Source organism: Camelina sativa, chromosome 16, assembly GCF_030686135.1.
Source record: "Camelina sativa cultivar CO46 ecotype springtype chromosome 16, ASM3068613v1".
Lineage (NCBI taxonomy): Eukaryota > Viridiplantae > Streptophyta > Magnoliopsida > Brassicales > Brassicaceae > Camelina > Camelina sativa.
Genome location: NC_141895.1, coordinates 3,181,951 through 3,197,588, shown reverse-complemented (window position 1 = coordinate 3,197,588; position 15,638 = coordinate 3,181,951). Strand labels below are relative to the sequence as shown.

General features: G+C 38.1%; 3 protein-coding genes and 2 pseudogenes across 4 annotated transcripts; 2 read left to right on the top strand and 3 right to left on the bottom strand.

Moving 5' to 3' along the window:
* Window positions 1-768: 768 nt before the first annotated feature.
* LOC147925074 (uncharacterized) lies at window positions 769-1,575 on the bottom strand. Its single transcript, XM_087492475.1, has 3 exons — window positions 1,483-1,575; window positions 1,188-1,409; window positions 769-1,101 (listed from the first exon to the last, which is right to left on the bottom strand). Exons 1-3 carry the CDS (start codon window positions 1,558-1,560, stop codon window positions 769-771), a joined length of 633 nt encoding a protein of 210 aa, XP_087348601.1. The 5' UTR covers window positions 1,561-1,575.
* Window positions 1,576-3,537: 1,962 nt separating this feature from the next.
* LOC104753309 (uncharacterized) lies at window positions 3,538-4,653 on the top strand. The gene has a single exon (XM_010475580.1). It carries the CDS (start codon window positions 3,538-3,540, stop codon window positions 4,651-4,653), a length of 1,116 nt encoding a protein of 371 aa, XP_010473882.1.
* A 1,294-nt stretch (window positions 4,654-5,947) lies between these two features.
* LOC104749596 (vesicle-associated membrane protein 725) lies at window positions 5,948-7,782 on the top strand. Its single transcript, XM_010471261.3, has 5 exons — window positions 5,948-6,363; window positions 6,632-6,773; window positions 6,866-6,986; window positions 7,134-7,196; window positions 7,308-7,782. Exons 1-5 carry the CDS (start codon window positions 6,174-6,176, stop codon window positions 7,452-7,454), a joined length of 663 nt encoding a protein of 220 aa, XP_010469563.1. The 5' UTR covers window positions 5,948-6,173; the 3' UTR covers window positions 7,455-7,782.
* Window positions 7,783-7,934: 152 nt separating this feature from the next.
* On the bottom strand, window positions 7,935-10,919 carry LOC104749595 (receptor like protein 23 pseudogene; annotated as a pseudogene).
* Window positions 10,920-12,385: 1,466 nt separating this feature from the next.
* LOC104753307 (receptor like protein 23 pseudogene) lies at window positions 12,386-15,230 on the bottom strand (annotated as a pseudogene). The gene has a single exon (XR_015583714.1). The product of XR_015583714.1 is annotated as a receptor like protein 23 pseudogene (transcript).
* Window positions 15,231-15,638: the final 408 nt, after the last annotated feature.

The window sequence follows — 15,638 nt, the reverse complement described above, 5'->3', positions numbered from 1 at the left end:
TTATTCAAAATAATAAGTCTTTGTCTATTTCACAAATAGTATCATTTTAGAGAAAATTGTTTGTTTCACAAAGAATGTCATTATATATTTTCAATTTGCATTTTAATGCTAAATTTTCTTTTTTACCCTTAAATTAAAAGGTTTTTTCATTGAATTTAAATCATTAACTATTTATTAAATAAATACAAACATATATAGTTTAAACTTTTCTTAATTTGTGTTAAATATCACTACAAGAAAATGTGAGATTACCGACTACAAAAACAGTCACTAAACAGTCGCAAACTACTTAGTAACAACTGATTACCGACTGACATACGTAGTCGCTAAACAGAGCATCGCTAAAATAATCAGTCGCTAAAGAGTCGTCAATGAGTTACTATTTGGCGACTGATAATATTGATCGCTATTCCCTCGCCAAACAGTCGCTAAATTTAGCGACTGAATTGCAACGCTTGAGCGAATTTTTTGGTTACTCATTTGCGACTGTTTTGGTTACTTATTTGTTTATGTTTCGGTGCCTATTTTTGTACTATTTAATTATCAATTTATCATGTTTTTTTTAAAATCCGATTGAATTGAATTATTTTATTTTGTAATAACAAAACAGATTATCAAAACTATAACTAAAACATTACAAACATTAAATTAAACAAAGACATAAGTTTCACCATAAATAAGTTTCAACATACATAAGTTCTAGAAAACATCCATCACGAGTACAAGTACAACCACTACAAAAGTTTTTAAGATCATGAGGGAAGGAACCTAACTTTGAACATCAACAGGATCGAGGTCATTGGTTTGAGACTCGAGGAAGGCGACATAGTTTGGGTTAGTCTTGAGGAAGCTCACCAAGCGTTTGATCTCTGCTTGTTGCTCAGATGCAACCCGTAAAGCCTCAGCTTCAACCCAAGATTCCTCAGCTTCACGCTCTACTTGTAGAGCTGCTTGTTGCTCTATTTTGCGGTTAGCTTCTTCAAGCTGTTTTTGCAGGCTTGTGAAAGAAGAAGAGCTTCCAGGGAACTTCCGCTTGTCGTTGACGTAACTCCCTAGGCTTCCAACTCCAAAGTATGTTCCTCTATCGCTTATGAAAGTAGACTGCATAAACAAAATAGAGAGAAAAAGTTAACATAATTACTGAACAATGAAAAACTTAATACCTTATTAGTCTAGAAGCAAATTACCTGAAGAAAGAGCTCATCATCCTCCTCGTGAGAAAGCTCTGATCGACGTGAAGTACCATCAGAAGACTCGTCATTATCCAGAGCAGCCAACTTTTCTTCCCATTTTTTCTTATATGCCTCATGAACTGCTTGCGCTTTCTTATCCACAAAAGTACCATCTTTTTTGGTATGAGTCCTGAAGAAAACTTCAGGAATAGTTGGCGGTCTCCCCAATTCCACTTCCTGAAATGTTAAACAATGAAAACGTTAGTAACCATCTGATGTAATTAATTAAACAATGAAACGGTTAACTCACCATCTCGTGTTCTATTTGTAAGTAAGACTTCGGCCCTGATACATGCTTGTGAGGGCCAAGACCATTACGGTCAGACATTCGAGCTGCTGAAGTTGTTGCACTCTTTGCCATGGCTTCTTATGTGTTCCAATAGTCACACATTTCTTTCCAAATAGTTTTCTCAATCCAAATCGGTTTCACTTGATCTCGCTGAGCTGCTGCCTTGGAAACCATGTCTTTCATACGGTTTTGAAAAATGGCATAGAACTTTTCTTGAACCACAATGGTTAGTGAGGGATCCCAGGTGTGTGTTTTCTACAAAAGAAGACTAGGGTTAGTGATCAAAAAACCAAAAAAAAAACTAAAAATGAAAAATCAAATTGCAGTCGTGTAGAGGTTTACGGTGAATTCCAAGAAGTATCTTTCTCTTTTTTCATTAGAAACACAACCCCAACTGTAAAATGGCCCATCAAACTTGTGTGTAAACACTTTTGTAATCTTTCGGGTAAGTTTTGACTTGTCCTTACCAAACCTTCATAAACAAACAAATCGAAAGTAAAATTCTAATCAAACAAACCTTCAAACAGAAACAAATCAAGAGTACAAAATTCTTAACATTCCTAAACACAAACAAACCTAAAAATTCTAATCAATCTAATAAAAATTATAATCAGTCTAATCAACTAAAAATTAACATCTTACCAAGTGGTTCCACGCTCTAATGTGGGAGAGAGGACAATGGTATACAACTCACGGCCTGGCTGGACAAGCATGTCATGTAATTGGGCGAGTACATCAGCTGGGAGACTTGATTGCCTTAAACCGTCATCCTCAGAACCTGCTTCGTCTTCCTCATGTGAGTTTTGCGCTTGAGAACTGTGATGCGATGCAGAGGCTGGTCGAGGTTGAGAAGATGGTGGACGATGATTTGAGACGTGAGGAGACTCTCGACGTAGATTCGAGACTTGAGGAGACTCTCGACGTAGATTCGAGACTTGAGGAGACTGCCGAGGTTGATTCGTGACTGAAGGATGAGGAGACTCTCGAAGTTCTCCGGTGAATTCTGGTGTATTTGATGGAGAGGCGAGAGGTTGAACAAAAGAACGCCTGATTGGAGATTCGCTGGAAGGGGATGCTCCTCGAATTTGACTCGGGTTCTGGAACAGATTTGTCGGAGGTGGATAGTCTCTGTAAATAGGGGTAGGTCTCACTGGAGGATGGAGGATTGGGACAGGAATTCCCTGAGAATCAGTGTCTGGATCTCGCTGGTTCGCTGGCGTGAAGGCATACTTGCTGGGAAGATTAGAGGGTCTTCGATTCGGCGTTTGTGAGGTTCCAGAGGTTCGATTTGAGGGGTTTCTTCTTCCTCCTCCTCTTTTCTTTACTCCAGCCATCAAGGGTTTACGGTTTCTCGACTGAGAGGAATTTAGATCTAGGGTTTTGAGGTTTTCGTCTTAAACAATCGTCGTTTCGTCTCGAAGAAGAAGAAACAATTGAGAAAAAAATGAGGGATTAGTGTTTGTTCGAGGAAGAAATCAAATAAGAATTGGGCTTGGGCCGTTTTGTTACGGGCCAAAATTTGTTAAGGCCTAAATTAAACAAACCAGTCGCTAAATAGTAGCTTCTTAGTCGCAAGTTTTAGCGACTGTCAAATTGGTCTCGAAACTAGTCGCAAATTGGCGACTACATTGCGACATTATGCATCAGTCTCGAATTAGCGTCTATTTGACAACTGTTTTATTTTAGTAGTAAAACAATTGCAAATCAGTCGCTAAATTTAGCGATTGTGTTTTAAGTTGCAACTTGCAGTCGGCAATTCCATGTTTTTTTGTAGTGGTATTAGAAAGAAAAAAAAAAGGTTGAAAAACTGGTATGGTTAATTAGGATTTTTCTTACATGTTTCCTTTTTATTATTGGATTTGTTACGGTTTCATGTTATCCGATAGATATGATTTGTCTTAAAAGAAAAAACTAAACCTGATTTGTTTAGGCTAAGTTAGATATATATTCCCACTATTTCTCATAATCTCCTCCATATTTCGATTTCAACATACACTGAAACCCTAGCCACTCATGATGATCAAGAACGAAGAAAAGATGAGAGTAAGGATTGCCAAAGAGAGATCGGACTTACGTGACTTGAGTGCTGCTGCAATGAAGGCTACGTACAATACACGGAAGCCAGGCGAAGTCGAGCGATGCATCGATATGTTGAAGCACTTGAAGTCTCTGTCTCTTTCCGTGAAGGATATGGAACATTCTGAATCAATAGCTAAGCTGGAGGCTTTGAGAAGTCATAGGAACCCTAAGATCCGGGAGGCAGCGCAAGCCTTGTTTCATTCGTGGTTAAAGATAATCTACACCCAAGGAAGCGACAACTCTTTCCAAGCTACTCTCACCAAGGCTCGTCTAGAGAGGAAGAAGCATGTTCTAATAAGGTGTTCAACGTTGAAGAAGAGGGACGAACGGAGATCTATGTCTCGTGAAGCCACCACCATCTCGCTGTTGAAGAATAAAAAAGAAGAGAGTTATCAAACTCTTGAAGCGGTAGAAATTAAGAAAACGATCAAACTCTCGGAACTGAATAAGAAAGAAGATCAGAGATCATTGACTCGTGAGACAGAGAAGATTAAGAAAGAAGCAAGGAACGACGTTTTGGTGCTGAAACAGAAAGAGTATCATAAATCTGAGACTTGGGAAGAGAAATTTTTTAAGAAAGATACAAAGAATGATCTAAAGCAGCTCAACCTAAAGAGAAGATGTGTCGCTTTGGAGGATGGTACGGTGAAGAAGCCACGTGAAGATATTGCCTACGTACCAAATTCCGGTTCATTGACAAAGAAGACTACAACAGAAAAAGAGCTGAAGAACAAGAAAGTGGATGAGATGGTAAAGCTGTTCGAAGCAGCAAAGAAAGCTGCTGATGTGGCCAACGCTAAGGGCATTCTCTCGGGTAAACTAGAGGCCTCTCGCTGCATTGACGCACTAGAGTTACTCAAGAAAATCAATATCACTCCCAAACCTAAAGAGCCAAGGAGGATGATGGAAAAGCTTGAGGGACTTACAAAGCATAAAGACCGCAAAATTTGCCATGTGGCATCAGCCCTTCTTCACCTTTGGAGACAGAGGATCAGAGATCAAGAGTCTGTGACCAAGACGACGTTTCCTACCAACTCCCGTAAAGTTCGTTAGAAGAATCTGCAAAGATACGAAGATCATCATAGCTTTAAGAAAACAAAGTCTCTGATGGGTTCAAAAGGTTGTGTGAAATCATTGTGTCAGGAAAAGAAAAAGATGATATCCTTTGTTTGCGTGGTTGAGTTTCAAACAAGTATATTAGTGGATACCGGATGTTTTTCATCATCCCGGCAAGATGTAGGGTTCTACGTTGGAACCTGAACTCGTAAAATTCTCCATGTCTTTTACGTTTATTTGCTTTTGTTTTGTTACACTAACACACAAGTGATGGAGAGAGGAAGAAGTACTCAAGAACCAATGATGATGAATGTCTCCAAAACAAAACATTCACATATTACATATACACACAGTTCAGATTAAAACCTCACACGAGGGTTACGTTGGTTTAATGATGCTTTAATGTTCTGAGATAGTACCCCTAGCGAAGCTCCTTCTTCCCGTGTACCTCAAATATTCTACGTTCATATTTAATATTTTCCATGCACTAACAAAAAAGTGTTTTAAAACTATTTGTAATGGCTAAGAAAGCCCAGAGCATTTGTTCTTTTATGGAAATATAATCCAAACCGAATCGATTCTGAACTTCGGTTTCAATTTGACAAAATTGTTTTCACAAACAGACCCAAATTTTAATCATTTTCAAACCAAAGCAAACCGAACCAAATTTCTATTTTAGTCCAATTCCATTACATTTTCTAGAAACCGAAAAACCAAAATTTTCGAATTGTTTACATCCAAACCGATCACATGACATATAGGAAAAAGGTATTCGTTATGTGCTCCGTTTGGAGCATGCATGGGCTCAGCTAGCCTATATATATATATATATATATATATATATAATTCAACAGTATTTTGACCTCTATATATAGATTATAGATTTTGCTTATAATAGAAACAAACACATAGGTGTGGCGCAAACAATGAAGTTGTTTTAGTTAGGAAAAATTCGTACCTAAAACAGATAGTTCATTTCATATTAGTACAACGAATTTCAATAAATTTATAAGGAACAATTAGGTCTTAGTTAGTCAAAATCATGGATTCAAACTTTAAGCATCCATACTTGATTTTTTTTTTCGTGTTTTTTTTTTCTTTTCGTGAAGCATCCATACTTGATATATAAAGATGGTTACATATAAACAAATCTTAATAATTCTGATGTTTCATAGCAAAACTTACTTTAAAATCCAGGAACCTCATTAGATATTTATTACACTTCTTTTTATAAAGGTCCATTGAATTTACAACCTTTTTAGAAAATAGAAACATAAAATTTCAATTAATTAAATTACTAAATTACTGCATTAATTAAAACGTTACGTGGTCCCTAGATCTCTCTCTTCCATACATTTGGTTTCCCCTTCTATTTTGGATCTTTCTCACTTCGGTACACACAAAGCCAAACAAACAAAACTCTTCTCTCTTTCATTGACACAAATTCAAAACTCGAATTTGTGGTTGCGTTAGGGTTTTTTTTTTTTCCTTCTTCTTCGTTTGGATCACAAAAAGCAATGGGACAACAGAATTTGATATACAGCTTCGTGGCTCGTGGTACGGTGATCCTCGTCGAGTATACAGAATTCAAAGGGAATTTCACTTCCGTCGCTGCACAATGCCTCCAGAAGCTTCCTTCTTCGAATAACAAGTTTACATACAACTGCGATGGTCATACCTCCAATTACCTCGTCGTAAATGGCTTCAGTGAGTCTCTTCTTCGTCTCTATCTCTTCACATCACACGTCACAATTTAGTTTCCGTTTCGCTCTTTTGGTAGGCGTACTTTGGATCTATTCGCGTGTATAGAGTTATATGATCGTTCTGCTTCGGTTAATGTTTTATTTATTTATTTGGATCTCTGTTTTTTGGTGTTCTGATTTGGTTGAGCTTTTTATACATTATGATCAAATACTCAACTGATTTGTATTTTGTAATGGCGATTATCTCATATTTGTCTTTATTTGTGGTGTAGCATATTGTGTTGTGGCTGTTGAATCTGTTGGGAGGCAGATTCCAATGGCTTTCTTGGAGAGAGTTAAGGAGGATTTTAGCAAGAGATATGGTGGTGGTAAGGCTACCACTGCTAAAGCCAACAGCTTGAACAGAGAGTTTGGGTACTTTGTAGCACACGACCATCAGACATAAAAGTTTCTTCTTTTAGTCTCTGTGGATACGTTTTTTAAAATAAAGTTTGATGAACCTTCAGGTCTAAACTGAAGGAGCACATGCAGTACTGTGTGGATCATCCTGAAGAGATTAGTAAACTTGCCAAGGTTAAGGCTCAAGTTACAGAGGTGAAGGGTGTTATGATGGAGAACATCGAGAAGGTCTGATTAATTTGTGTATCCATGACAATCTAACGATTCTTTATCATTAATTTTGAGTATATTTTTCAATTCCTCTGCCATTTAAGGTACAAGTGACACGCTTCTGCGAAACTGACTTAGAGCTTTATGTAATTCATCCATTTGCAGGTCCTTGACCGTGGTGAGAAAATTGAGCTTCTAGTTGACAAAACTGAGGACCTTCGTTCACAGGTCACTACTTACCATTCACTCAAATGTGTCTGATCCTCTTCTTTTTTTTGATGAACATAAGCATGAAATGGCTGCCAAGTTCTAACGCTCTTATATTTCCAATTTCTACAGGCACAAGATTTCAGAACGCAAGGAACGAAACTGAAAAGAAAGATGTGGTATGACAACATGAAAATAAAGCTCATTGTCTTTGGTATCATCATGGCCTTGGTTCTCATCATCATCCTCTCGGTTTGTCCTGGCTTCAAGTGTACCTAAAACTTAAAAAGATTAAGAAGAATATGTTGCGAGATTACCAGCCCCATATTGCTCCGTTAAGCTGATTGGAACGTTTCCTGGTATATGCCCTTCCCTTTCGTTTTGTTAATGCAGTCTGTCTACATATCTTCATTCGATTTCGTTACGAAAAAGAAATACTGTTACTCTGTAGTACTGCGAAATCATCCTTTAGGTTGAATGTTTGGAAAGAGATGTAAGCTGTTGGGGGTTTGCTTATATATAGAGTAGGTCTTTGTCCTCATGGTGAATTTTTGTTTTTTTTTGTAATCTAAAATCTAATATTGAGTTTTTTTGCTGTTTCCTTCAATCGTATTATTATTTTACTTTTGTTGATGCTAACAAAATGGATGGAACGATGATTGTGAAAACAAACTAACACGGTATAAACCCTAATTAGATACTCATATGCCTGCCTCTGCCGTTTTTCTCATGAGATAAACTTAGATGTACATGTGAATATGACAACTGAGAAGTCACCATTCTTATTTCACAGAAAAAAAAAAAGGAAAGAAAACAAATATTAGATAAAGCTTACACAACAAACACAAGGAAATAGTTCAATACAAAACCAACACAACCACTTGACATACATTGAAGGATCAAACCCAAACTGAAACAGTCCTAACGGTTTATGCGCTTCTTCGGACCAATTATCTTTGCGAGCCACTCCGGCTTGTATAAGGAAATTAGTTGTGCTATTGCTAATCCAACCAACACTCCAGGTCCATATCCTATGGCCACTGCTTTCCAGCTCAACACTTGTTCCTCTTCCTCGTTTTCTTCTTTGGGCTGCTGTGTTGGTGGCGTATTACTCCCAAAGCAAGTCTCCTCCAATGGAAAACCACAAAGACCAGCATTCCCTTCAAAGGAGGATTCAGGTTGCCCCATGATCTGTGGCCCTTGTGGTATTTCTCCTGTGAGTTGGTTATGAGACACATTTATGTACTCCAAAAACGAGAGGCTCCCCAGTCCATTAGGAATAGTCCCTGAGAGTTGGTTTCTTGACATGTCTAGTGACTCGAGTTCCTTAAGATTGACCAAAGATAGAGGAATATGGCCTGTGAAGGCGTTATTCGATAAGTTGAGTGCAATCAACGCCTTCAAGAGACCAATGGTTTCAGGAATCTGACCTTCAAGCTTGTTACCAGAAAAATCAATGACGACATAAGAAGTAAGAACCCTTGATCGCTCCATAGATAGACCTTTGTATTGCAAATCTATTAAATCCATAAATCCATAGGTTCCTCCACCGTACAGGTCCTTCTGGTATATCAAATATAAACCCTCGTATTCATTCACAAAGTAACTTTGTGGCAAGCTTCCAGTAAATCTATTGTCAGCTATCTCAAATATTCGCAGATCAGGAAACCCGAGAGGACCTTGATGAGGACGAGATATTGGACCATAAAATTTGTTTGAGCGAAGGGAAAGGACTTGCAAATTCGGTAAAGCTTTGAGCCAGAACGGAAACGTGTCTTCAATTCTGTTGTTTCTGACGTTTAGAAACTTGAGAGATGAGCAATTTACAAGAGACCTTGGAAGCTTCCCTGTTAATTGATTATAGCTAACATCGAGTGTCCGTAGAGAAGCATCGGCACAGAGCGCGCCAGGGATACTTCCTTCCAGGTTGTTGTTCTGAAGATACACAAGTTCGAAATTACTCAAACATTGAGGAATTGGACCGCTTAACTTGTTGTCAGATAGATCAAGAAAAGCAAGAGAGCTTCTGTTGCAGATTGAAAGAGGTATCTCTCCCTCGAAACTATTAACCTCTGCTGAGAAGACGGTGATAGAGAGTGGTAGATCAGGAAGTAATCCTTCAAAACTGTTTCCATCCAAAATCAATGTCTGCACATATGAATTTACTAAAACTTCCGCCGAACCACTCAGGGAAACCATTGATTGAATTATCTGCAATATCTACTATGCTGAGACGAGGAAGGCTCCATAACCACTCAGGGATTTTCCCTTTGATTCTATTTTTGGATAAATCTAAAATCGTCAACTTCGGAAGGGTCTTCAAAATGTTTGGGAACTCTTTGATGCCACATCCCGACAAACCCAACGACTCGATGGTCAACGGGATGCTTGAATCTGACCTCAAACTGGCCTGAGATATACTGCTGCCCGAAATACCGAAATTCACCAAAGATTTGAGAGAAGATAAGAGGTTTAATTCAATCACGTAGCTGGTGTTTAGGAAAGAGAGGTCGAGCACCCTGAGGTTAATGAGCTTTGAGATAGGCTCTAGGATTTTTCCTTCAAATTGGTTAACCCCAATCAACATGACCTCGAGCCTGGATGAGGTTGAGGAGTTAGAAGAAACTTCAATAGAACCAAAGAGATGATTATCTCGCAAATCAAGAACTGATAAGAGAGGCAAAGTGAGGAGGTACGAAGGAATGGTCCCGGTGAATTGATTATATCCAAGTGCTAGAATGGAGAGCTTAGTTAGATTTTGTACAGGTGGGAAACTACCAGTGAACTTATTTAGGTCAAGGCGCAACTCAATTAACCGGGTCAAGTTACTAATTGTGGGGAAAATTCTACCAGAAAAGTCATTAGAGGTAAGAGTAAAGACCTCTAATTTGTTGAGATTGCCAAATTCGGAAGGGAGTGAGGAACTGAAGTTGTTGAAACCAAGATCAAGGTAACGAAGGTGGTGCAGCCCAAAGAGGCTATTGTTGGAATTCAGTTTTCCAGACAAGTGATTATAGGAAAGGTCTAAATAGGAGAGCTTGCTTAGGTTTCGGACAAGTGGAAAACTACCGATGAGCTCGTTATGGGAAAGGTCTAAATAGGAGAGCTTGCTTAGGTTTCGGACAAGTGGAAAACTACAGGTGAGCTCGTTATGGGAAAGGTCTAAAATGGATAGCATGTTTAGGTTACTAAATGAGGAAGGAACTTGGCCACGGAAGCCATTAAAGGAAAGAGATAAAACCTCTAATTTGTCGAGATTGCCAAACTCGGAATGGAGTTTAGCGGAGGTGAATTTGTTTTGAGAGAGATCAAGATAACGGAGGTGATGAAACCCAAAGAGGCTACTGTTTGGCTTCAGAGTTCCACTGAGACAATCCCTGAGCTGTAGCTTCGTGACCGCACCCGTCAATTTATCGCACCATACTCCATTAAAAGAGTCATTGTGGTTGCAACCACGGGTGTCAAACTCGTTCATGAACTGCGTGAAGGCTTGAATCTTGTGGTGGTGACATGAAACAAGGCCAACAACAGGATTTTGTAAAGTATAGAAGCTTGAAGGGGAGACACAACAGAGTAAGAGCAGGAAGAGAAAATGCAAACGCGAAAGTGATTCCGACATGGTCGTCATCATGAAACCTTATTAAGAAGAATGCTTTTGGTTGAATAAAAGTGAGAGAGAAGATGGGTATAAATAAAGATATTTAGTTTTGCATTGGAGCACAACTTGACTTAGAAGAAGTTAAAGCTATGTGAAGTCTTTGTATTCTGGCTTAAAGAAAAGTTTTATAAATAAGAGCGACTCAAGTCATGAAGTGTAATCCACGTTAGTTTAAAATTTCTAACGTATAGCTTGTAAGTGGAATTAATCAGTTTGAAACTCCTCACATGTGTACAAATTACAGAAATATATTAACATAATGACAAACACATTGGATACGTTTGTCAGCTTGTGGAGAGACGTCTGTGGCTCTTATAGTGCTTTACAAAGAAGAAGTAGCAAATGGATCACGTTGAGATTTAGGTAATAAAAGATCGTTAAACCGAACAAGAAATGTTGTGCTAAGCAAAGGACTTAAATAACAACATGATGGGGATGCTATTTTCATATTTCTCTCTATCCAAATTGTCCATAGGAGGTTGAGCAAATTTACAGATACGTACATAAGGGGATGTGTAAAGATCCACTGCCACATATTCTGGAGTATAAGTTACCAATTGATATTGACCCTAGACGTGTCACAGACTCACAGACACGTACAGGTAACGTGTGAGTAAAGGTAAGGGACAGGGAGTTTCGAGGATTTTGTGGGCTGACTATTATAGCACGTAGTCTTTGGGCCTTTAAGTAAAATATTAAGAGCCTGAGAGGACAAAAGTTAACATGGCAAGATTTAAATTTTTGTATGGGAGACTGCTTCTATAAGTTTGATTTATTTATTGTGATCAAAACTGTATCCGGATTAACTATAAGTTTATAACCAATTAACTATGCATTTAATAATTAAGTTTTAAGTTTATATACATATAAGTTTTAAGTTTTAACTATTGAATTGTTTTTTCTTTTATGTGATACAACAGTTTGTGTCAAGGTGTTACACTTGTAAATACTGAGTATTTGGATTAGACATTCATCTATTAATACATTTTTCAACTTAGTTAATATATACAAAGTTTTATAGTCACCAACCATGAACCAACTCACCATCAATCATGGTACATACTACATACTGTATTTACGTTGGACGTTTTGAATGTTTCCAAAAGTAACCAAATACCATTTCATTTTACTTATTATTTACCATATTTTAAACTCATAAAATTTATCTAATCTCGTTTGTAAGATTATTTCATTAATCTGATCAGAATATAAGATAATATCATGATCAAACTCTTTCAAAGTAGAACCATTTGTCAGAATTAATCAAGCTGTTGGGGTTTGCATATATAGATTAGGTTTTGTGCTCGTGGACCTGGTTCTTTAATTTGTAATACAAATTCTAATGTTTGAGTGTCTGCTGTTTCATCAGTCCCCTTATTTTTTTTCTTTTCTTGGATTATACTAACTAAATGAATTAACCCACAATATATTTGTTACGATTATGTATATTATCTACCGTGTGAAAACAAATTAACACGGCGGATAAATCTCATTGTGTTGCAGCGACATTTTTCTTTTCTTTTTAACATCAAAATTTACTAATTAACTAGAATTGGTGTAACAAAGCACACGTAAAATTCACCATACTTACTATATAGAAATACAAAGAGAACAAAAACATCTAATAAAAAGAGGAAACTTCAATACAAGACCAACAACATCTTGACACATCCGCAAAATAAAACTAAAAACCGAGAAAGTCCTAACGGTTTCTGCGTTTATTCAGACAAATTATCTTGGCGAGCCACTCCGGCTTGTATGAAGCAATGACTTGTGTTACTACCAATCCAAGCAACACTCCAGATCCATACCCTATTGCCACTTCTTTCCAGTTCAAAACTTCTTCGTCTTCTTCTTTTTCGTCTTCCTGCTTATGGTGTTGCATCGGAGGTGAACTAGTGCTGAAGCAAGTTTCATCCAGAGGCAGACCACAAAGCCTTGCATTCCCTTCAAAAGAGGATTTAGATTGCCCAGTGATTTGTGCTCCTTGTGGTATTTGACCCTGGAGTTGGTTATGAGACACATTTATGTACTCTAAAAATGAGAGGCTCCCGAGTCCATTAGGAATAGTCCCTGACAGTTTGTTTCTTGACATGTCTAGTGACTCGAGCTCCTTAAGATTGGCCAAAGACAGAGGAATATGGCCTGTGAAGGCGTTGTTTGATAAGTTGAGTGCAATCAGTGCCTTCAAGAGACCAATGGATTCAGGAATCTGTCCTTCAAGTCTGTTCCCAGAAAAATCAATGGTGGCGTATGAAGTGAGGACCCTCTGTTGCTCCATGTGTAGACCTTTGTATTGCAAATCTATAGTATCCGTATAATCATAGCTGACTTCACCATATAGCTTCTCCTCGTATCCCATATATAAACCGCCATCTTGATTCATGGTGAGTGATGAGGCTTTCCAATTGACAAAGTAAGTTGGTGGTAAGCTTCCAGTAAACTTATTGTTAGCAATCTCAAATATCCGCAGCTCTGGAAAGCCAAGAGGACCTTGATGAGGAGGAGATATTGGACCATAAAATTTGTTTGAACGGAGGGTAAGGACTTGCAAATTCTGTGAAGCCTTGAGCCAGAAAGGAAACGTGTCTTTGATGTTGTTGTTATCAAGGCTTAGAAACCTTAGAGATGTACAATTTACAAGAGACCTTGGAAGCTTCCCTGTTAATCGATTGAAGCCAATGTCGAGTGTCCGTAGAGAGGCACCAGCATTGAACACGTGAGGAATACTTCCTTCCAAGTTGTTCTTCCTCAATTTCACAACTGCCAAATTACTCAGACATTGAGGAATTTGTCCGGTGAAGTTGTTGTAGGATAGATCAAGAGAAGCGAGAGACCTAATGTTGCAGATTGAAAGAGGTATCTCGCCTATGAAATTATTATAACTCGTAGAGAAGAGTTCCATAGAGAGTGGTAAATTAGGAAGTGGTCCTTCAAAATAGTTGAAATCTTGAAATAAAACATGCAGTGATGAATTTTTTAAGACTTCGGCTGAACCTTGGAAACCATTGAAATAATTATTTGTAATACTCAATGTTTCCAGACGAGGAAGGCTCCATAACCACTTAGGAATTTTTCCTTGGATTCTATTGTTGGATATATCTATATGCTTCAGCCTCTCAAGGGTCTTCAATATGTTTGGGAACTCGCTGATGTCACAGTATGACAAGAACAAGGATTCTAAGGTCAATGGGATATATGATTCTGAACTTAAACTGGCTTGAGATATACTGCTACCAGAAAAATCGAGTTTCACCAATGATTTAAGAGAAGATAAGAGGTTTAAGTCAATCTGGTCCTGGTATCTTGCGTTTTGGAAAGAAAGGTCGAGAAGTTTGAGGTTGGTGAGCTTTGAGATAGGCTCTAGGATTTTTCCTTCAAATTGGTTGTTCCCAAGGTGCAGATTTTCGAGCCTAGAGGATGAGATAGAGGAGTTAGAAACTTCAATAGAATGGGAAAGATGATTTTCACGAAGATCAAGAGTTGATAAGATTGGCAAAGTAAAGAGGTAAGAAGGAATGGTTCCAGTAAATTGATTATAGGAAAGTCCTATATAGAAGAGTTTAGTTAGATTTTGTACATATGGGAAAGTACCAGTGAGTTTGTTTTGGTCAAGGTACAAATCAGTTAACCCGGTTAGGTTACTAACTGTGGGAGGAACTTTGCCGAGGAAGTTATTAGTGGAAAGATCCAAAAACGCTAATTTTTTGAGCTTGCCAAATTCGGAAGGGACTGAGGAACTGAAGTTGTTGTAACTGAGATCAAGGTAACTTAGGTGGTGGAACTCAAAGAGGCTACTGTTGGGACTCAATTTTCCAGACAAGTAATTATAGGCAAGGTCTAAAGAGGAGAGCTTGCTTAGATTTCGTACAGGTGGAAAACTACCAGTGAGCTCGTTATCGTTAAGGTCCAAAACGGAAAGCATGCTTAGGTTACTAAATGAGGACGGAACTTGACCAAGGAAGCCACTAGAGTAAAGAAACAAGACCTCTAATTTGTTGAGATTGCCAAACTCGGAAGGGAGTGAAGTGGAGATGAAGTTGTTGTTAGAGAGATCAAGAAAACGAAGCTGATGAAACCGGAAGAGGCTACTGTTGGGCTTCAGAGTTCCACTGAGACAGGCTCTGAGTCGTAGCTTCGTGACCGCACCCGTCGACCTATCGCACCAGACGCTATTAGAGGGGTCACTATGGTTGCAACCACGGGTGTCAAACTCGTTCTTGAACTGCGTAAAGGCTTCAATTTGGTGGGGACGGCAAGAAACAAGACCATCAAGATTATTTAAAGTGGATAAAATTGAAGGGGAGACACAACAGAGAAAGATTAGCGAGATAAAAAAATGCAATTCTGACATGGTCGTCATGAAATATTCTTAAGAAGAAATATTTTGGTTTAAGAAAAGTGAGAGAGAAGTGATTGGTATAAATAAAGATATTTAGTATTGCATTTTAGCACAACTCGACTTAGAAGAAGTTAGAGCTATGACAGTGAAGTCTTCGTATTGGATCGACCTTGAAGAAAATAACCGCTAAATAGCTAACATGTGTTCATATTACAGAAATAAACGTATAGTCTGTAATTGGAATTAATCAGGTCAAAGCTCCTCACATGTGTTCATATTACACAAATAAACTAATTAATATAACGAAAAACACGTGGATACATTTGTCAGCTTGTGGATCGGAGACGTATATAGGTAGCTCTTATAGTGATTGATTTAAGAACTGTCATTGTTTTGTCTTGTTTGTGTATCGGTAAAGTGATCACGTTGTGGTTTAGGTAACAAAAGATCGCTATAAACGGAA